At 55.9% G+C, this 21,443-nt stretch overlaps 1 protein-coding gene across 1 annotated transcript in view; it reads left to right on the top strand.

The window, feature by feature from the left end:
• KCNQ4 (potassium voltage-gated channel subfamily Q member 4) overlaps positions 1–21,017 on the top strand; it is a 57,840-nt gene extending 36,823 nt beyond the window's left edge. The window contains exons 8-14 of the mRNA XM_036352207.1: positions 2,534–2,622; positions 4,335–4,496; positions 11,448–11,668; positions 13,117–13,216; positions 15,579–15,710; positions 18,178–18,307; positions 18,903–21,017. Coding sequence (XP_036208100.1) covers positions 2,534–2,622; positions 4,335–4,496; positions 11,448–11,668; positions 13,117–13,216; positions 15,579–15,710; positions 18,178–18,307; positions 18,903–19,115 — 1,047 coding nt within the window. The 3' untranslated portion in view covers positions 19,116–21,017. The remainder of the gene's footprint in view (positions 1–2,533; positions 2,623–4,334; positions 4,497–11,447; positions 11,669–13,116; positions 13,217–15,578; positions 15,711–18,177; positions 18,308–18,902) is intronic.
• Positions 21,018–21,443: the final 426 nt, after the last annotated feature.

Here is a 21,443-nt window from a genome sequence, read left to right as displayed (position 1 = left end):
GTGGGGAGACTCAGGGTAAGAGAACAGCGTGTGCAAAGGTCCTGGTGTGTTTGACGAACTTGAAGAAAGCTAGCAGGGCCAGAACAGGAAGCTGAAGGAAGAGTGGATAGTGGGTAGGTGGGCCAGGCCCAGACGGGGGGCCACAGGGAGGAGTGTCACTTTTTCCTAAGAGCAATGTGGACAGGTCTGAAGGAGGAGAGTGGGGGACATGATCAGATTTGTGTTTTGAAAAGTGGTGAATGGATTGGACAGTGGCTCAGGTAAGTGTGGGAGACCGGAAGAGAGACTCTGGCAACAGTCTGGGCGAGGCAGGTTGCTGGGTGATGTGAAATGGAAAGAAATGGGCAGATTCTGCATATTGAGGAGGTGAAATAAGTGGCATCAGGAGTGAGGGTGAGGGAGAAGGCAGGATGACTTCCAGGCGGGGCGACACCTCCAGGTTTGCTCAACTGGATGGTTGATGGCCCTGCTCTCTAGAGTGGGCCCAGATGTGGAGCCGGAAGAATGTGAGTTTGCCTGGGGCATGTGGAGTCTGAGGGTCTTCTGAGCCCCTGGGTGGCGATGTTGAGCAGGCAGCTGGATGCCAGATGTGCCTCTGAGAGGAGAGAAATGGGTGGGGCAGAAACGGACAGCTGTTGCATGTTGCATGTAGACGTAACAAAGCCCTGGGCCTGGATGAGCTCACCTCGTGGGTAAAGAGGGAGCAGAGAAGATGGGCCAGACCTGGGCTTTTTGGAGCCTCAACATTTCGTGGCTGGGCAGACAAGTTGAGCCTGCCAAGGAGATAGAAGCAGCAGCCAGAAGAGTGGGGTAAAAACTAGCAGTGTGTGGCCTCAGTTTCCCCACTGTGCTGAGGCATTCCGATGGGGCACGGGCTGAGACCAGGGCTCAGATTTGGGTGACTCTGTGACTCAGCCTTGGCTTCTCCCTGGTCAGGTGTGTGTGCAAGGACACCCCTGCGGAGACAGGTCAGGGAATGTGGGCACAGGCACATCGGCGTGCTGTCCGGCATGCCATCCTCTGACCCCCACCCCAAGTCTGACTCAACCCCTCCTTATCTCTCCTCCCCAGGGTGGAATTCCGCTCCCCATCCCCGCTATCTCCAGCCACCAGCCTAGCCTTTCCTTTTCAGTGTCCCCTGGGGCACAATGGCCACTGTCCCCTGGGAGCTGGCCTTTGGAGGGGCATTGTAGGGGCAGGCAGCTGGCACTTCCATGCCGAGAGACAGCTGGTATTGTGGTGCCCATAATTAATGAGACAGTCTGGCAGCTGCTCCCCAGCCTACGCCAGGGGCCTAGGCAAGCAGGAAGTAAAAATATTCCTGTCCTGGGAGGGTGCCCGGCTAGTGAGTTCATCAGTGGGCAGTCCCTTAAGGACAATAGGCACCCAAAAAGGGGGGGCACCCAGGGCCAGTTCTACTTCACCCCGTCTGACAGCTTCCATGCCTCCCTGCCCTCGCTGATCGCCCCACTCACAGTCCCTCCCTGGCTCTTCTCCTTACCTGGAGGGAAGGAAACAGACTTTCCTCTTGTCTGACCCTCATTCCTCCTGCTGCGAGGAAACCCTGCAAGTCCATGAATGCTGAGGGAGGTGATGCTGTCTTCCCCTCCTCAGCCCTTGGGCAGTGACAGGCGGCTGGGAAAGAGGGGGTGGGGTTGTTGTTAGTGATAATGATTCACTCAGTCAGCATTCATTCCTTGAACATTTGCAGAATACTCACCATGTGCCAGAGGATGCAGTGGTGATCAAAACACAGCTTACAGTCTAGCAGCGGTTCTCAACCTGTGGGTCGCGACCCCTTTGGCGATCGAACGACCCTTTCACAGGGGTCGCCTAAGACCATCCTGCATATCAGATATTTACATTACGATTCATAACAGTAGCAACATTACAGTTATGAAGTCGCAACGGAAATAATTTTATGGTTGGGTCACAACATGAGGAACTGTATTTTAAGGGCCAGAAGGTTGAGAACCTCTGGAGGAGGAAAGACATTAATCAAATACACACTGAATAGATAGCTATCAGTGGTATAGTAAGGGAGATAACAGGAGGGTTTAACAGGGGAACTTGGCATTAACTGCCAACTATATGCCAGGTACTACACTTGGCATATCACATACACTCACCTATTTAATCTCACAACATCCAGTTAGGTAAGTAGTATTACACCCATTTTACAGATGAGGTAACTGAGGCTCTGCAGCTTTACTTAACTTGCCCGTAAGGGGCACAGCTAGGATTGGAAACCCATCTACCTGATGACAGAACCCCAGCTCTTAGCTGCTGTACTCCAAGGCCCCTGGCTTTGAGGCTGATCTGCTCGTCACCTTGGGAAAGTCATTTCCCTCTAGGCCACCATTTCTTTGTCTGGCCCTGCTGGTGGCTATGGAATTGAAACTGGCTTATGGTTCTGCGTACCCTTCAGCTGGGTTGTCCCAGGCCTGGGTTGTCTCAGGGGCAGAGGGCTGGTGGGGGGCTGAGAGGCCGCACTGATGCCTTGTCTCCCGTTTCCCTTCCCTCATACCACCAGGCTGCATGGCGCCTATACTCCACCGACAGGAACCGGGCTTACCTGACGGCCACCTGGTACTACTATGACAGTATCCTCCCATCCTTCAGGTAGGCCCTGGTGCAGGGGGAAGGCGGGATAGGGGCTGCCAGTAATGCCCCGTGAGGACAAATGGCTGGGATTCAGCCCTGGAGGGTGGGAAAGGGATGATGGCTCCCAAAGGAGCATCTGGGGCTGGCTCTGCAGATCCTGCCTACCTCAGAGCCTGGAGGGTCTTCTCTCCCTCTCTCTGGCCCTGGGAAGACTGTGGACACTGAGCACAGGGCGTGGGGTAGAGCCCTGCCTGCCCCTCTGGATGAACCCCGAGCCCTGGAGTGCTGGCAGTCTGCATGCTTCCCCAGAGTCAATGCCACCCAGGGTAGTGGCACAGCCAGCTCATCTCCCCTCGGTCTGAGTTGGGGGCGCTGTTAACCTTGCCAGCTTGGCGTATTGCAATGAATCGAGAAAGCATGGGATGGGCCTGAATGGGCATGCTGGAGTTGGGTGCAAGGGCCCACACAGTACATCTGTGTGTGAATATGTACCTACTTTTACTGTACTAGGCAGCAGCTTTAGGGCCCAGAAGTGAGTTCGCCTACTGACCCAGGTTGGGGTAAGATTGCACAGGGTGGCTCCATGCAGGTTTGCATCATCAAGGTTTGTGTGGCCAGGTGCCTGGCCAAGCCCTTAGGTAGGAATGAAGACCATGGAGCACAGCTTGGTCCCGCGGGCAGGCAGGCCAGGCTGCTGTGCTCAGCGTTTCTGCTGGCGCCTTTTTTTATTTTTTTTGGCCTCATTAGTTCTCCAAGAGCAGCTGTTGCATGATCCCACTCATCCCTACACCTGCCCGCCTCCCGCCCTACTCCCTCCCAGCGCCAGGGGGTTCCCAGGGGAGGAGCAGGAGGAAAGGGGCTGGGAAGGGGAGCTCCCAGAATCACACTGGTTTCCCCATCTCTCCACCTGGCAGCTGGTGGAGACCAGGAGGGTAGTTAGTTTAGGAGAAGCTGCCCTTTCCAGGAGGAGCCCTAAGGACTCAAGGCCGGCCTTGGGGAATGGCGCAGGGGCTGGTTTGTTAGAAATATGATGTGCGTGGAGGAGGGGGGAGGATTTTGGGTTGGGGTGGTCTTGGGTCCTCTGGTAAGAGGGACAGAGCGTGGTTTGGAGATTCTGGGTTGACTAGGTCTCCTGCTCCTTGGACCGCAGTTTCTTCATCTATACAACAGAAAGGCAGAAAGGGGAGCTGTCTTCCTTGGGTTATGGAAACAGGAAATGCCTGGAGAATTATGAAGAAGCTGAGCCCCAGATCTGGTCTCCAATAACCCAGAGCTTCAGGGGAAGGAGCTGGCTAGCCACCCGATCACGTCTCCCTCTTTAGCCTCAGTTTCCCCCCTAAAATTCGGAGTCAACTCTGGAGGCTGAGGATTTCAGGGCTGCCGCTGGCCGCCGGGTAGGCACAGCTCCAGATCCCTGTGCACAGCTTGGTGAGCAGAGTGAGCTGCGTTTGAGCGCCCACTTGCCCCTCGTGAGGGTGCTCTGGAGTGTGCCCAGCCTGCACAACCATACTTGGCATCCCTGAGGACTTCCCAGGAACTGAGTATAGAAAGAGAGGGAGGGAGGCTAGTCTCTCCCACACCGTACGCTGCCTGCTCCGGCCTGGCGTGTGTGCTGAGTCCCTGGAGAGGGGCAGGACCCGGCTGGATGTGAGCTCAGGAGCTCAGTGCCCACTGAGTGGGGGGGGTGGTGCCAGGGCCCTGCCTGCCGCTGATGGCACCCTCTCCTGCAGAGAGCTGGCCCTCTTGTTTGAGCACGTGCAACGGGCCCGCAATGGGGGCCTACGGCCCCTGGAGGTGCGGCGGGCGCCAGTACCCGACGGAGCGCCCTCCCGTTACCCGCCCGTTGCCACCTGCCACCGGCCGGGCAGCACCTCCTTCTGCCCTGGGGAAAGGTAGGGGCCCTCTGGGGCCACCGCCTCCTCTTGCTTCTTCTCCTCTTCCATTCTCTGTCTCATCCTCTCTCAGACTTGTGTCCAGCCACTACATGGCTGTCTGGGCCTGTTCTGGGGACTCCCAGGCCTTGTCATGAGGCCTGGGCAGTTGTCGAGCAGCCTGACAGATACAGACTGAGAGCCTCTCTGGAGGGGTCAGGCTGGACTCACCTTTTTTGTCACCTGGGAGAGTGGGGGATCTGTCCCCACCATCCTTTCCTATCACCTCCTCCATTCATTCCATTGTCCTCTTTCTTTCTCTGTTTCCACGCCACCCCCCCTCACTCTTCCATCCCTGCACCCCATCCCTCCTGGGAAGCTGGAGAGAGGAGGAGGCCGCTGGCCACAGGTGCTTACGGCTCAGGTAATCGTGGGCACCATCCTGGGGTGTGAGGGCAGGGACCCCTCCCCCAGCATGTTCCTCTAGAAAGGGTTTGACACTGAACTCGCCTCTCGGGAGCAAGACGCCAGCTGGAAAGAGAGCTCTGTGACTAAGAACCGCTGTAGGACCTACGTAAACTCAACCAATGACTAATGCTCTTGTCTTGTGTAACCCTTGTCCACAGCTTTGCTAATCCCAGAGGATCCTCCTGGGATTCTCCCACAATGCCTTTCTTCTTTTCTGAGGGACAGTTTGCTGCTCCCAGCAGTCTTCTACCCCTTGACCTGACTTGCCTGGAGCTTTTGCATCTAGAAAGAACACAGAAATAATGTTTGCCCCCTGCCCCCCCGCCCACCCCCCCCACATAAATGTTCCTAATAGTGGATTTTCAAGCCTATTTGGATAAGGGAAGCCCCTAACTCACAGTATGGGAAAGTGGCTGCTCCCGTGGAAGTAGAGCTTTGAGGTTAAGGATTCAGCCCCCCTCATTTCTCACCTGTCCTCTGCCCATCTCTTCGTTTTGTCTCATCTTCACACATCATCCCTGCATCAGCCAGCCGGGCATCTGGGCCTTGAGCCTCAGGTGTGATGCTGAGCCTGCGGCCCAGAGGGGAGGGGAGAAGAGGTGACCCACTCTGTGGTCAGGAGGAGGAAGTGCGGTGCAAGCTCGCCTATGCCACCTGATGCTGTGTGTCCTTGAGAAAGCCATCAAGTCACTCTGAGCCTCTGGGTCCTGGGCAGAAAATCAGTGATGTTTTCGCTGATAAGGAGCTCTCGGTTCTCTTGGTTTCTGGGCAGAAAAGCTTGGGGAGCCGGGAGGAGGGGGTTTTGGTGCAGGGGACTCTAGGAGCAGCATTTCTTCCCTGTTCTGAGTAAGGACACTTGGGGGGTGGAGGCCCTTATCAGAGAGGCAGAGCCAGCCCTCCAAGTCTGGGGCTGGAGGGAGGGGCCGGGCCAGGCTGGCAGCTCCCTGGAAGAGCATCGCATTCAGTTTCTCTGCCATGGCCTAAAGACGGTCATTGTTTTTCCCATCCCGAACCAGCCCCGGCCTCCAGGCAGAAACTCAAAAGTTTTTGGCATTGGTGCAACCCTGCTCAGCTGAGCCAGAGTGCTCTGTAGCTTCCAGTTCACTCTGGCCTCACCTTTTCTAAATAGGAAGGTTCTGGGGATGGAGATTAGCTTGTGACCAGCACCTGTGCCACCCTTCACAGCTGTTCTGGGTCTCTAGGCCCCCCAAGGCCTAGGAACAGATTATTAGTAAGTGCTTGGCTGTCACTAACTCCAAGCCTTACGTCTGTCTGCCCTGGAGTGTCTGCTTGGCTGGGACTCGTGGTGCTGGTGGTGGGGTGTTCCTTCAACTAAGCGACCCACTGAGCTGAGCTGTGACTTCTAGGCAGTCAGGCACCAGCCTCAGGCTAAATGGCCATATCCTTAATCTTGGCTGTCTGGGACCCATGGGGGGAAGGGGGATGCTGCAGATGGGACCACACACACGCATACACACACCTGAATGCTCACACCCTCCGTGGTGCTTGTGGATGGACTAGGCCCGTGGTCGGCAAACCGCGGCTTGCGAGCCACATGCGGCTCTTTGGCCCCTTGAGTGTGGCTCTTCCTAAGCCTTAGGAGTACCCTAATTAAGTTAATAACAATGTACCTACCTATATAGTTTAAGTTTAAAAAATTTGGCTCTCAAAAGAAATTTCAATCTTTGTACTGTTGATATTTGGCTCTGTTGACTAATGAGTTTGGCGACCACAGCACTAGGTCAAGCACACTCCCAGGACTACAGGCGCGGGACTTCCTGGGGCATCCATTGTTAGGACCAGAGCCTCCTCTCTTTGGGGTTGTGTGATGAGGTGCTAAAGCAGTGTTTCTCAAAGCCCGGTCCGCTGACCTCTTGCATCAGCATCCGGTGGGGTATCTGTTGAAAATGCAGACAGCTGGATCTCTGCCCAGGTCCCCAGGAGGAGAACCTCTGGAGAACAGACACCGATTCTGCATATTTAACCTGCTCCCCAGGAGATCCTCATGCAAAGCTTGAGAACGTCTGGGAATGTGGGCCAAAGGACGTCTGGGTGGGGGCCTTCTCCCACCAGCAACAGGAGGCTGGCCCCATCCTGGCAGCTCCCCATGCTCTGCCCACCTGTCTCCGTCCCACTAACCTCTGTTTGTGTCTTGTTCTCAACTTTCCAGCCAGATGTTTAGTAATAAACGGAGTTTCTTTCGGATCCACGCCAGCTGGAGACCGAGGTACCCCTTACCTGCTCCTCCTGTCCCTACTCCTCCTTGCCCCACCCAGTTTGGGGGCTGAAGAGGGGGACAGGATGGGCCAAGAACAAGGTGCATGTGCCTGCCGCCTGCCATCTGTCTTGGGGCCCCGATGAGCCCCTCGCCTTCCTGGGGATGCCTCTGCCAAGTCTGGGGCATGGGCCTGGTGCCCAGTCTGCCAGGACGGACACTTACAGGAGGCTTGGGATGAGTTCTGGCTCTGCTGCTGACCCCTTGTGTGATCTTGGCCAAATTGCTTTTCTTCTCTGGACCTCGGTTTCCCATCTGTGAAATGGGCAGATTGAACTAGAGGCTCTATGAGGGTCCCTCCCACTCTGACTTTTGCTGGGCCTTGGGTTTAGCTTCCCCACTGCCCACCTAGGGACCTAGCAGATGCCTGAAGGAGTGGGATTGGTACCTCCCTTGCTAACTCCAGAGCCCAGCTCTTTTAGCCACATCATCACCACATTCCTTGGTAGCTGCCCCATGCCAGGCCTGCACTAGGGACACTGTGATGAAGAAAACATGGTGCCTGGAGAGTTGCAGAGTAATCGCTATTTGGTGTGATAAGTGTAGCAGAGGAGGAAGCAGGGGGCTTGGGTCAGGCACTTCACCCCCAGGAGGTCTAAAACACAGTGGGTGTGAGGGAGGGCATCATAGGCCAAGGAGGTGAGGAAGTGAGAGAGAGCACAGCCATGGCAAAGGACCAGGCAGCCCAGCGAGGCCAGATCTGAGAGCAGGAGGTCAGGAACTGAGGTTGGGGGCAGAGCGGGGTCACGAAGAATCCAAAAGCCCAGTGTGGGCCTCGTCCTCTTGGCACTGCCTGGCAGCTTGGGCTCATGGAGTCCCGGGTTTCCCAAGAGTGCCTCTGGAGCTTTGTGGGCTGGGGGCCCATGAGTAGGAGGTGAGTGCCAGGGCTAGAGGCAGTGTTTCTTAGAAACATGGGTTCTGGGTCTAAACCTGGCTGCCACTCACTCACTCGGGGACCTTGGACATAAGCCCCCTGTGCCTCAGTTTCCTCAGGTGTAAAATGTGGGTGATAGTAGGATCTGCTTCCTGACTCGTAGGAAGTGCTGTATGGATGTTGGTCTCATTTGCTTTGGCTTGTTGAGCAGTCAAGACTTTACTTATTTTAAAAAGGAGTTTGGAAACCATGGCTGTAGGAAGTGGGTACACACTGAAGGGTTAAGCTGAGAGTCTCCAGGTCTGCCCCTTTTCAAGATGACTTTGGCCGTGTGGGCATGAGAGTCAGGAAGGGCAAGGCCAGGCAGATGGGCCAGTGGTGAGGCTGTTTCCACAGTCCTGAAAAGAGGTGCTGTTTGCAGCACCAGAAAGAGCAGGCTGCCTCTCTTTCCCCATGACCTTGGCCTTGGGCAGGCAAATGGTGAGCCCTTAAAGAAATCCCTTGTGGAAGTAAATACAGGGGTTGGGCCTAGGTCAGTCAGAGGGCAGCCTGTGCTCAGAGCTTGTCCCCCACCCTCCCCAAATAGGACAGCCCTAGTCAAGCCCACCCCGTCCATCTCCCAGGCACCAACAGATCACTTAGATCATCAGAGTTTCTTGATTTTGGCAACATTGGCATTTTGGGTCCAATACTTCTTTGTTATCAGGAGCTGCCACATGCACTGTTGGATATTTAGCAGCACCCCTGTCCTCTACTCAGTGGTGCCAGGAGCACACCCCAGTGTGACAACCAGAAATGTCTCAGACATTGCCAAGTGTCCCCTAGCGAGCAGTTTCCCCAGTGTGGGTGATTGCTTGTCCCAGAGAAGGAACACAGCGTGTACAGCCAGAGAAGACAGGGTTCCAGTCCTTGCTCCATGCACAGGAGCTCTGCCACCTTGGGCAAGTCATTTCACCTGCCTCTGCATCTGTAAAACAGGGATGGAAAATACGGACCCACCACACGAAGTGGCTGAGAGCCGGAGGGCTGAGGCAGTGAGACAGGACCTTGCGTGTTCGAAGGAGCCTGGGAAAGGAAGGCGCCCTTTCCATGTCCACCGTGTGCCAGGTTTCTTTCCATTTTCTTTGAGCTTTTAGGCTCCAGAGAGGCTCACAGGAGCCATTTTCTGGGCCCTGTCCAAGGAGCTGGAATCTAGCCCCGCCCCCTGGGGAAACAGCCTTCTTCCATCAAAGCAGAGCCCATGGCCTCTGGCTGGCTGGAAAGTTACAGAACCCACAACCCGCCAACCGTCACAGAATCAGAGCTGGAAAGGGACCTTCCAAGGCCTCTAGTACAAGCCCCCAGACCTTCCCTGGATGAGTCCGGCTGAGTGCAAGCTGTCTTGCTTGCACACTTGTCATGACAGGGAGGTCGCCCCGTTCCCCCAGAATACCACTGGAGTGATGTGTTGGGTGCAGAGATCTGGAGTTCCAGGCCCTTGGCTGAGTGTCAGGGTCTTCTCCAGCTCCCTCTCTTCCTCTCCCGCCTGGAGGAGTGGAGGACAGGAGGAGGGGTTGCACGGGCCGGGCGGGTGTGGGGGTGCTTGCCAGCATGAGGAGAGCTCGAAGGAATGGCTCTGCAGAGGAAAGTTTGGGAGAGCCAACCTCAAACTTTGGTTGGAATTTTTGGGATGTGTTGAGGGGATACTGGGCCAGAAAACAGCATGCTAGATTGCGGGGGCCACCCCTGTCCTTCCCTTCTGATTTCAGGGCCCAAACCCTTGACCTATCACCTCTCCCCTCTGGGCAGAGGCCCTACCTTTAAGGATGGCTCTGTATCCTGGCTGCCTTTCCGAAGTTGTCTCTGGTTTCAAGATCTCCCTTACCGCAGCACCTTGACTCTGTACCCTGGACCCCATGCCCTGGGCATGGGGGACCCTGGCTTCCACCCAACCCTGAAACCAGAATCTATCCTCTGCCATCCCCTTGATTGGAAAGTAGGTGACACAGTCTTTTCCCCCAGCTCCTGCCCCACCTCAGGCTCCTCTGAGACTGGCTGATGCTCTCTGAGCCAGGGCCCTAGACATTTGGGGCAGAAAGGCCCCCAAATCTATCTGCTAGGGGCCCTCCAAGTGGCAAGCCACAGCAGGGAGGCAGCCACAGGGCATGAGATGGGGGACGTTTGCATAGGTCCTGCTCCAACAGCGATGACATGGTCCTTGAACCTCTTGGACACAGAGTTACTCTACCAGGTAATGGTTATCCAGGACCTGTTCTGAGGAACCTGAGCCCCCCAACCTGCCTTCCTCCATGGCTTGGGGGTGTGGTGGGGAACTGAGATGTGGGAAGGGAAGTTTGAGCACATGCAGACATGCGTGTGTGTGCTCACATGAGCACAGACGTGTGTAGGTGCTAGTCTCTGGGGGCTTAGTGAACAGGCAAGTAGAGCTGTGGAGGGGGGATCCATGATCACATACATGGGCAGGTTATCAGCCCAGGTGGGCAGAGTTCGAGCAGGGGAGACCTCAGAAGAACAGGCTACAGACCTTCCCCGGGAGGGCAGACACCCTATGTGTCCTGGGCATACATGTGGGCCCAGCAGCTAAACAGGGCCAAGGCCGCTCAGCAGCCAGTCCACTGCAGGCCTCCAGCACCACTTACACTGAAGTCTGTGTGGTGGAGACCTCGGGAATTTTGCAGCGCACTGCCTGTGCGGCTGGACTGGTCCCAATGCCCTGCCTTGACCAGTATGGGATCAGATAGTTCCAGGAGTGGGGAAAGGAGGAAGGAAATATAAACTGACACATGTACACACACCCCAACATATGTACACACACGGATACATGTGTACCTACTGTCACATGCGTGCATGCCAACACACACACACACACACCCTCAACTCCACATAGCCTGCCCCTGGGTACAGTGAGGGGCTGGAGGTTCACCTTGGTGAGCACGGCCAGGCGAGCTTCTCCATCCTTTAACAGCCTGTCTGCCCAGGCTGGTCACCACCTCCACCCACCTACCCATCTGGGCCAGGCCAGCTCCCCTGTCCTCCTGTCCGTCTTTGACTTCCTTCTTGGGTTCTATCACTCCCTCCACTCTGACATCTGTCTCCTGTGCACCCCTTATCTGTCTGGGCACTGAGGGGTGGGAGGTGAGGGAGGGGGAGGATCTGCTAAGACTGACCCTGGATTAGCTTCTAGTAGGAGTCAGGGCCCCCCTCACCACACCCTGTCCCATCCCAGGACGTCTCCACTTGGTGGAGAACCATACCCAACAGCCACCCCCGAGTCCTAAGTCAGCTCTGTCTCTACTCATGCCCACCCCAGCTCCAGCTAACTTGGCTCTCTCCCCCACTCAACTTGCCCTGCCAGTAGCCGAATGGGCATCAAAGACCGCATCCGCATAGGCAGCTCCCAGCGGCGGACAGGCCCCTCCAAGCAGCACCTGGCACCACCGTCAATGGCCACCTCCCCAAGCAGCGAGCAGGTGGATGAGGCCACCAGCCCCACCAAGGTCCAGAAGAGCTGGAGCTTCAATGACCGCACCCGCTTCCGGGCCTCTCTGAGACTCAAACCCCGCTCTTCTGCTGAGGGTGAGCGCTGGGGGCCTGGGGCCCCGGACCTGCTGAGGGTGGCAGCGTGGGGACAGAGTCTGAGCTGGGGGTGGAAAGACTTGGTTCCAGTCCTGGCTCTGCACCTGATTGACTATCTTTGGGCACCTTCTGGTCTGTAAAATGGGCGTCACGATACCTGCTTCGCAGGGCTCCAGACTGAGAATCAGAGGAGAATGCGGAGGTGGCATCTGGTAGTGGTTAAAGGCACAGGCTTTGGAGACAGGCTCCCTGAGTTTGAATCCTGGCTTTGCCATTTGTCTTGAGTAAAGTCTTCGGATGACTCTCTGGGACTCATTCTTGTCATCTCTAAAGTGGGGCTGATAATAGTATCTACTCCCTAAGGTTATTGTGAGGATTAAAGGAGATTGTCCGTGGGAGGTGAACAGAAGGATGCTGGAAATATAGTAAGTGCTCATCGAAAGCGAACTGCAGTGCAATTTTAACCAGAAAGGTCACTTTTCTGAGTTCTAGCTCTGCTCCTGACTTACACTGTGACTTAGGCAAGATACTGCCCCTTTCTGTGACCCAATGTCCTCTTCTGGAAAACGAGAGGGTTGGACCGAGTTCCCCGGAAGAGTTCTCCTAGCTTTGACATGCTTCAGGCCCCTGGGTGCGAAAAGGAGGGGGCGGGTGAACAAGGACGGAGGATGGGGACAGGAAGCCCCTTTGACCTTGGAGGGAGAGGACTCAGCTATGCTGCCCCTGTCTGTGCTGGGTCAGTCCCTATGCGTGGCTGGCTGACAACTCGGAGAGGCCTTTCCTGGAGTTATAGACCCACACGAACCATGAGAGGCTGGGCAAGGCTGGTGCCTGGGGCCTCCTTTCCATGCCCAAGGACATACCTGGCCTCCCACCACCTTGTGCCCTGAGGGCCCAGGACAGCATCACCTCTCTGTTCAGTCAGGGCACCAGCCTGGGAAAAGCCATTTCTCTCATCCAGAAAGGAATGACTTGATTTAGGGGCCTTGTCCAGTGGCAGAGCTGGGCAGGGGAGCCAGCCCCTTGACTTCCTTCCCTCTTGGTTCCGTCTTGGCTGAAGGATGAGACTGTGTGCCTGATGGTGTGCAGAGGCCACAAGCCCCTTTTCTTGGGGACTCCCCGTCCTGGGTAGTAGAACTAGTGGGGCTTCCTCCAGAGCTCTGTGCCGTTCCCCCCAGGCCAGACCAGATGTGCTTCCGCCTGGCCACCAGATAAATGTTCACCCTGTCTGGCCACAGGGAGATGCTGTGCAATGAACTGGGGATTTCCACTCTGGGTAGGGCATCGAGGGAGGCTGGAATCTGGTCTGCCCTGTGCTCCCAGGAAGGTTCTGGGCCCTTTCTGGGCCTTGGTCTCCCTCTCAATACTTCTAAGTATAATTGGGCATGTGGTGGTAGAGGTGGGAGTGGCCCCTTCTGCTGCCACCACCTGGGTCCCTGACTTTCCAGAGGGCCCCTCCGAGGAAGTGGCAGAGGAGAAGAGCTACCAGTGCGAGCTCACGGTGGAGGACGTCATGCCTGCGGTGAAGACGGTCATCCGCTCTGTCAGGTGAGACTTAGGCCTCAGTGGGTCCTCCCCCCATTCATCTGCCACCCATTGCTGCTCCCCATCTGGGGTCTGCCCTCATGGCCAGGCCTGGCCTCGATCCCGGGCACACCAGCTGCTGCCCGCCTGGCACCCTTGTGTGGGTGGGTGCGGAGGTGGCATATGGCTCCCAGCAGGGTTTCCGCATACCCTTATGATGGGAGGGCTGACTGGGTGGGGCGGCTGGCCCAGCTGCCCGTCATGGTCGTTCCCCTCACACCCACAGCATCCTCTTCGCTTCTCTCCCCAGCTGCTTGCTCGTTTTACGTCCGGCTCTTTTCCCTTTATTTCTCTCTCCCTGGCATGCATCAGCATCTGCCTGCCCCTCCCTGTGTCTGTCTTATTCGCTCTTTCCCTCCATCTGTGTTTCAGACTGTCTCTCTCTCCTTGTGTCTTGACTTTACCCTGTCTGTTCCCCCAGGGCCGAGCAATGGTTTTCAAACCACAGGTCACAGCAGTTGGAAGTCAACTTAGTGAAATCAATTTAGTGGGCCATGGTCCGCATAAAAAATTTTAAAAAAGAAAGGAAAATATCAGTGTGCGTCCCAGTAGTGAGGGTAAATGATGGGTGTGAAACTTGTGTTTTCAGTTATGTGCCCGTGTGTATGTGTGGACTGGTTTCTGAAGTAAAATATATTTCTTATGGTAGGTCTTGGTCAAAAAGTTTGAAAACCCCTGCCCTACTGACTCTACTGGCCGTCTCCTTGCCTCCACACTTAAGGGGTGACCAGAGTCTCCTGAGCTCTTTAGTCCCGGCCCAGCATGGATCTGGCTCCCAGCTCCTTGGTGTGGCCTCTGTCTCCAGCCAGAGTTCCACAGGTGCCTTCACCCCCAGGCCTTCCAGACTCACTGCCTCTTCCCTGGCTGATGCACCTGCCCACAAGCCTCTTCCCTTTGTGTTCCTTTAAAATCCAGAGTCAGCTGGATTCCTCCCCACCCCCCGAGAACCTGAGTTCTCTTCTCACCCTCTTTTTGCACATCCCATCTCTCCCCTCCAAGTGACTAGCTTCCAGGAAACAACGCCTGAGCTGCCACCTGGCCCAGGTCAACACTCCTTGGCCACCCCACAGACTCCTTACCCCCAGCACGCCCCAAACCTGGTCCTCTTCCTGGTCTCCTTTTCAGCCAGTGGCACCACCATCCACCCTGTTGCCACAACCACGGGAGTCAACTTAGTGAAATCAGCTCAGACTTAGGGGTCTTTCAGTCCTGAATTGCTCACTGCTGTCCCGCATCTCACCTCACTGCCCGCTTCCGGCTCAGGCCCATCCCTGGGAGCAGGTCTTCCTGCCTAAATTTCTTTTGGGGGAATAAGCCCCAGGTTCCCGGTTCCCTCCAAGGCTGGCAGAACAGATCCTTCCCCACCACCCAACTTCCCATTGCCCAGTCTCTGCCAGGGATTCAGGGCTCTGCAGAGTACCCTCCTCAGCCTCTACCAATCCCTTCTCGTCTTCTCATACGCCCACCCCACCTCCCTTTCCTTCCCAACTTGTTTCGGCTACTTTGACCCGACTCACTCACACAGGGTCCTGCCTGCCTTTGTCTAGAAAGCCTCCTTCCGTCCCCCTCCCAAGACTTGTCCCCTGACTGCACCAGCCAATGCCTCCCTTGTCATGGCCCCCAGCCTTCTTTCTCTATTCCTTGACATGGCCCCTGTCAGCCCATAATTGTTTATGTCCTCTGACGCCCCCCTCAGACCAGGGCTCCTGAGGCCAGCAATTGGATCTGACGCCCTTTTGGGTGCCCAGGTCCAGCACAGCCGTGCTAACAAGCATTTGCTGAGGAAATGCAAAAAATGTCTTTGCCCAGCCCTAGCCGGTTTGACTCCAGATAGGGGCACATGTCAAAGTTGTGAGCTCGATCCCCAGTAGGGGGCGTGCAGGAGGCAGGCGGATCAATGATTCTCTCTCATCATTGATGTTTCTATCTCTCATCATTGATGTTTCTATCTCTCTCTGTCTCTCCCTTCCTCTCTGAAATCCATATATATATATATATATATATATATAATTTCTTTTTAAATGTCTTTGTCCAAGCTGTCATTAGTAAAAGTGTCACACCTAGCAGGGAGCAACCCGGTCCAGTCCCTGCCCTCCCAGGCAAATGCGACTGCACATATAGGCACATTAAAGAATACCAAACTCTGGGTCCCGGGGCATGGTGGGTAGGGAGGGAGGCTGGGAGACGCAGCAGAGGCTGTTTGCGGGGGTCCACGCAGGAGGAGCCTTGGTACTGGACAAGGAGGCAGCAAAGGGACGGTGACGGGGCTGGAAAAGAATTCCCTCTGAGACACTCTTCCGCGCCCCCCCTCCCCCTCCCTCCACAGGATCCTCAAGTTCCTGGTGGCCAAAAGGAAATTCAAGGAGACGCTGCGACCGTACGACGTGAAGGACGTCATAGAGCAGTACTCGGCAGGGCACCTGGACATGCTGGGTCGGATCAAGAGCCTGCAGACCCGGTGGGTGCGCCTGCTCCCTACCCAGGAGCCGGCAGGGAGGCCCTGGCCCCAGATTCCGCGCGAGGTCCCAAGTCCAAAGCCAGAACGAAGCCCGGGTGCCCCCTAGGGGCCGCTAGGGAGGCTGGAGTTTCTCGCGGCTGAGGCCAGACCCCTCGCCTGTCTTGAACCTGAAGAACGAGCCAGCGCAGGTCCTCTGTGAGAACCCTATTGGCCTGCACAATTCAGGAGACGTCTTTAGATGATTGCTTCCTGGACATAAAATTATGGGATTAAAATAATAACCTCCCACCTCCCAAGGAGATTGTCCTCCATACTGCTCACCTCTTACCTCTGGAATTCCCTGTCACTTCTCTCACCCAGCATATAGGAAAAACTCTCATACCAAGACCCCAAATCACCTACACTTTGCCCTTCCGTGGCCGGAATTCTCACTGCCTGTTCATTCATTTGTTCTCTCAAGAAATAGTCATTGGGTATTTGTTACTTGCCAGGCAGTGGGGATATGGTAGAAAGCAAAACAGAGTTTCTGCCCTCATGGGGCCTTCCTTCTAGTGGAAGGAGAACAGATGGAATATGTCAGACAATAATACATGCTAAGAAAAAAAAAAAGGGCTGGAGTATTGGGGTTTGCTATTTTAAACAGGAGAGAAGGTGATAGTTGAGAAAAAAAAAATTGAAGGCGAGGCAAGCAGCCCTGTGGCTGTTTAAATGTTTTCCAGAGGGAACAGCAAGTGCAAAGGCTTTGAGATGAGCATGTGGCTGGAGTGTTGTTCTAGGGCAGTGATGGCGAACCTATGACACGCGTGTCAGAGGTGACATGCAAACTCATTTTTTTTGGTTGATTTTTCTTTGTGAAACGGCATTTAAATATATAAAATAAATATCAAAAATATAAGTCTTTGTTTTACTATGGTTGCAAATATCAAAAAATTTCTATATGTGACACGGAACCAGAGTTAAGTTAGAGTTTTTCAAAATGCTGACACGCCGAGCTCAAAAGGTTCGCCATCACTGTTCTAGGGCCAGCAAGGAGCCGACTGTGCCTGAGGAGAGAGAGGTAGCAGACGAGGTTAGAAGGCTAATGGCACTTAGACTGTATAAAGCCCTGTAGGCCACTGTGAAGATGTTGGTGTTCATCTAAAGTGAGATGCAAGCATTGGCGGGCTTTGAGCAAGGACTGATGAGATCTGAGCTATATTTTAAAAGGACCACCCTAGGTGGTGTGTTGCCAATGGCTTATAAGGGAGCTAGGATGGAAGCAGGGTGACCACTGAGGATGCTACTTCAGACATCCAGGCAAGTGATGATGGGAACTTGGACCAAGGGTAGACATGGTTAGATTTAGAATATGTCTGACATATTCCATCTGTTCTCCTTCCACTAGAAGGAAGGCCCCATGAGGGCAGGAACTCTGTTCAGCTTCTATTTTGAAGATAGAGCTGACAGGGTTTTCTGATGGGGTATAAGAGGGGGAGAAAAGGTGTCCAAGATGAAGCCAGGGTTTTTGGTTTAAGCAAGAGGGAAAAGTTGCTGTCTGTTGACATGGGGAAGGCAATGAGGGGAGCAAGTTTTGATTGGTAAAATTGGGACATGTTGGGTTTGTGATGCCTATCAGACATCTAAATGGAGTGATGATCTGGCAGTTAGAAGGGTGTGGTGTGGGGTTCAGAGGAGAGGTATGGTGCTGGAGATATAGATTTGGTGTCGACAGTGTATAGTGGAATGAACATCTGGAACTGAAGACATCACGGCGAATGAGGGTAAATGCATAGAAGAGGTTCCAGGAGCGAACCTTGGATCCTGCAATATTTAGAGGTTGTAAAGGAGCCAGTGAAGGAGACTCAGTGAGGTAGGAGAACTGGGAGAGAGTGGTGTTTGGGAATCCAAATGAAGAAAGCACTGGAAGAAGGGGTGCTCAGATGTGCCCAGCGTTGCTAATAGGGCAAGTATAATGAGGACTGGGAGATGATCATTGAATCTGGCAACATGGAGGTCATTTGGGGTTTTGATAACAGTAGATTTGATGAAGTGGTGGAAGTGAAAGCCTGACTGGAGTAGGCTTTAGAACGGAAGGAGAGAGATTGGAGATAGAGGGAAGAGACAACACTTTCAGGAATTTTGCTATAAAGAAGAGCAGAAAAATAAGGTGGGGCCAGCTCCAGCCTGGTCTGCCTTATAACTCACAGCCTCGCTTGTGTCTCTTCCTCTTTTCCCCGTCCATTTCACACCTGTCCCCCCACTAGGTGATGCTTTATTTGTCGTGCTTCTGCGTGATGCCTTTGCTCAGCTCAGTGGAACACTCTCCAAGCAGTGGGCAGTCCCTCCGTTTGGCAAGGCCCCCTCCCTCGGGGAGCCTCCCTCCCACCAATGCAGGCTGTGTCTCCCTTTTCAGCAGGCAACCTTGAGATTTTGTGGGAAGGAGGGGTGGCGTGTGTCTGGGCCCTCTGACGGCTCCCTTTCCCCACAGGGTGGACCAGATTGTGGGCAGGTGCCCCGGGGACCGAAAGGCCCGGGAGAAGGGCGACAAGGGGCCCTCGGACACGGAGGCGGCGGATGAAATTAGTATGATGGGCCGCGTGGTCAAGGTGGAGAAGCAGGTGAGTGCGCAGAGGGCGTCTCATTGGTGTGGCCGACCTAGTCATCCACCCAGACGCTCTGGAAAGTCGCGGGGTCACGCGCAAGGGGAGGCTGCGCTTCTCAGAGCCGCCACCCTGACCATGCACCAGCCGGGGAGGCCCAGGCTGGACTCTCGCGACTGGGGCCCAGCAGAGCCCCGCCCCACAGATAAGCCCCGCCTCCCAGTAAGCCCGCCCACGAGAACCCCCCCCAACCCTCCTGCCGAGCCCCGCCCCGGCTTGCTATAGTCTCAGCTAAACCCGCCCAAGTCCCACCTCCTTAATTTAACCCCGCCTGCGTGTCTCTCGATCGCCCGGATTCTTCCAATTTAATTTTGTTCGGAGGAATAAGCCCCAGGTTCCCACCTTCGTCCCGCCCTCGGAGCTCCGCCCTTCCAGGCGCGCCCCTCCCCGGACAAGCCCCTCCTCCACGGCGTGTCCGGCCTCGGGTCCCGGCCCAGCCCGGCCCTCCGCGTAGCCGCGCTCCGCCCAAGCCCCACCTCCCGCGTCCGGGCCCCAAGTGCCGCCTCCCGGCCCGGCCCAGACCCGCCTCCACCCGCGCCCCGCCCGCCCCCAGGTGCAGTCCATCGAGCACAAGCTGGACCTGCTTTTGGGCTTCTACTCGAGGTGCCTGCGCTCGGGCACCTCTGCCAGCCTGGGCACCGTGCAAGCGCCGCTGCTAGACCCCGACATCACCTCGGACTACCACAGCCCCGTGGACCACGAGGACATCTCCGTCTCCGCCCAGACGCTCAGCATCTCCCGCTCGGTCAGCACCAACATGGACTGAGGGGCTTCGCAGCGTCGGGACGCACTCGGCCAGCCCCTCGGCCTGGCGCTCGGACCCGCCCCCGGAGGCCTGGGGACTCTGCCCTTACTTGAACTCGCCCCTCGCGGGGAGAGAGGCCGTGCGCGGTATGGAGCTGCCTGGGTAGGCGAGATGCGGGCTGCGGGCCCCACCTCAGGAGCGTGCGATGCCAGGCCGCACAGGGGGCAGCAGCAGCGCTGCCCCGCGACCTCTGGGCGCCCCCGTGCCCTGCCCGTCCCATCAAGGCCCAACCCGCCCGCAGCGGGGGCACTGCCCGGAGAGTGGGAGCGGGTCGCTGGGGCTCTGGGTCTTGAACCAGCTTCCAGCTATGCAAGGTGAGGTCTCTCGGCCCGCCCTTCGGACGGAGCAGGGAAGCCCTCCCGCCAAGTCCCCGCCCCCTTGGGGGCGGGCCCAAGGTGCCCTCACAGGTACGCACAAGCACAGGACCCTGCCATTAAGCAGGTGGGCACCATATATGCAAACTATGTTAAATATGCAACTTTGGGGACCCCCATGGGGTCCCTCTGCCCATCCCTCATTGGGAGATGGGCCCCCAGCAGTAGCTGGTCTCAGGCTGCTTGGCCATGGTCTCCATTTCCACTCTTTGGCTTATCACCCCTCCCACCCAGCATGGGGCCTGTTTCTCCCTTACCGCCTCCAAGAGCAGCATCTGGGCCTCTCTTCCCTTTTCAGCGTCCCTCCCAGGAGCACCCTCTTCCTGCCAGGTGTCCACTCCTCTCTCTGGCCCCCCACTCACATTCGACAGCACACGTTTCTGTGTTCTCCCCGAAATCTCCCACAGACAATGCTCCCACGTCACACGAACATGCCTCTTTAGTTTCCCCAGACATGCAGAAAGCCTCACACTCACACTGACACCGTTACACACATGGAGACACTAGCACAGAGCCACAGCCTTCCCGGGGCCGCTGCAGCTGATGCCAGTGGACTGTCCTTGCAGGATGATGTCCACTCAGTGGTGCCCCCACTCCATCCAGGTAGGAGAGGGAGCACTGCAGGGACCCCAGGTCTCTCCAGGCCCTACCCCAGAGCTTTACCAGCTCTCCTTTCTCAAGAAGATCTACTCCTCACTGGTCCAGGAGCCCTAACTGCTGCCTCTGCCTGCCCCCAAGGGCCCTCCTCGATGTCCCCACAGCACAACTCAGGCCTAGGCCTCTGGGGCCTGGACAGCACTGGAAAGACCCCAGGCCCCTCCCCAGATGGTTATCAGGCCCGCTTCTATCTAGGCTTGCTGCCTTCTTGGTCACTGTAACTCCCAGAGAGAAAAATAATGCACCTAGCAACCACCATTGCTCAGGCACCAACTGTGCATCCAGCACTCACATGCACTGTTTCCCCTCCTCCCATACCCCACTGTTCACTTTAATTGGCAGCCCCTCTACTGGCATAAACCCCCACCCACTCCAGGCCCCCAGCACCTCTTTGGTATCCCTACTCTTTGTCCCTCTTCTGCAAAGCTATTGCAGGTGGCAGGAGAGTGATGTGTAGGGGGACCCTCTGTGGGGTACCAGTGAACAAGGGGCTCAGGCCCAGCCACCTGCATCTCATGACTGGGGACCTGCATGCACCAGCACCAGGGCTGGGGTTGGATCTTGCTCAGCCCCATGGTGCCCAGCCTCTGCCCAACATGCCCTCTGCATGTCACCATCATGCCCTGGATGGCGCCTATGCCGGCTAACCTCACCTGCACTGCACTGTCCCCAGAGAGCCACCCCTGGGCCCCTCAGAGACAGAGCTGTGGAGAGGGGCAGGAGAATGGGATTATCCTCTGACTAAAGGAGACTGGGGAAGAAGCCCTCGCTCCTTCCGCAATGAAGGTTCCCCACCAAACCGGTTCTCAGATATGCAAGTACCTCACTTTGTTAACTTATTAACTTATTGGTTTCATTAAAGTTTTCTGTAGGATGTGGTTGGCCTTGGCTGTTTGGTGGCTGTGGGGTGGGGCACCTGGCCTGGGGGTGGGAGGAGGTGCTTTGGATTAGTCAGGACTCTTGATTGTAACAACAAAAACTCAATCCATTCTAGCTTAAGCAAAATGACACTTAATGGCCCAAATAATGAAAAGTCCAAGGGCTGGCTTTGGCTCCAAGCATAGTTAGATCCAGGTAATAAAACACGTCAGCAATCTGCCTTCTGTCTTAGCCTTCCTCTCGGCACGCTGACCTCTCATGATGACCCCCTGCACCTCCAGATTAACTTCCTTTTGGCTCAGTACCTCAGTGAAGAGTGGTGCCACTTTCCCAATGGTGTACATCAGCCAGGGCCCAGTCAGGGAAACAGAAACTATAC

This window comes from Myotis myotis, unplaced genomic scaffold (assembly GCF_014108235.1).
Source record: "Myotis myotis isolate mMyoMyo1 unplaced genomic scaffold, mMyoMyo1.p scaffold_m19_p_2, whole genome shotgun sequence".
Classification (NCBI taxonomy): Eukaryota; Metazoa; Chordata; class Mammalia; order Chiroptera; family Vespertilionidae; genus Myotis; species Myotis myotis.
This window is presented reverse-complemented; position numbering and strand designations above follow the sequence as displayed.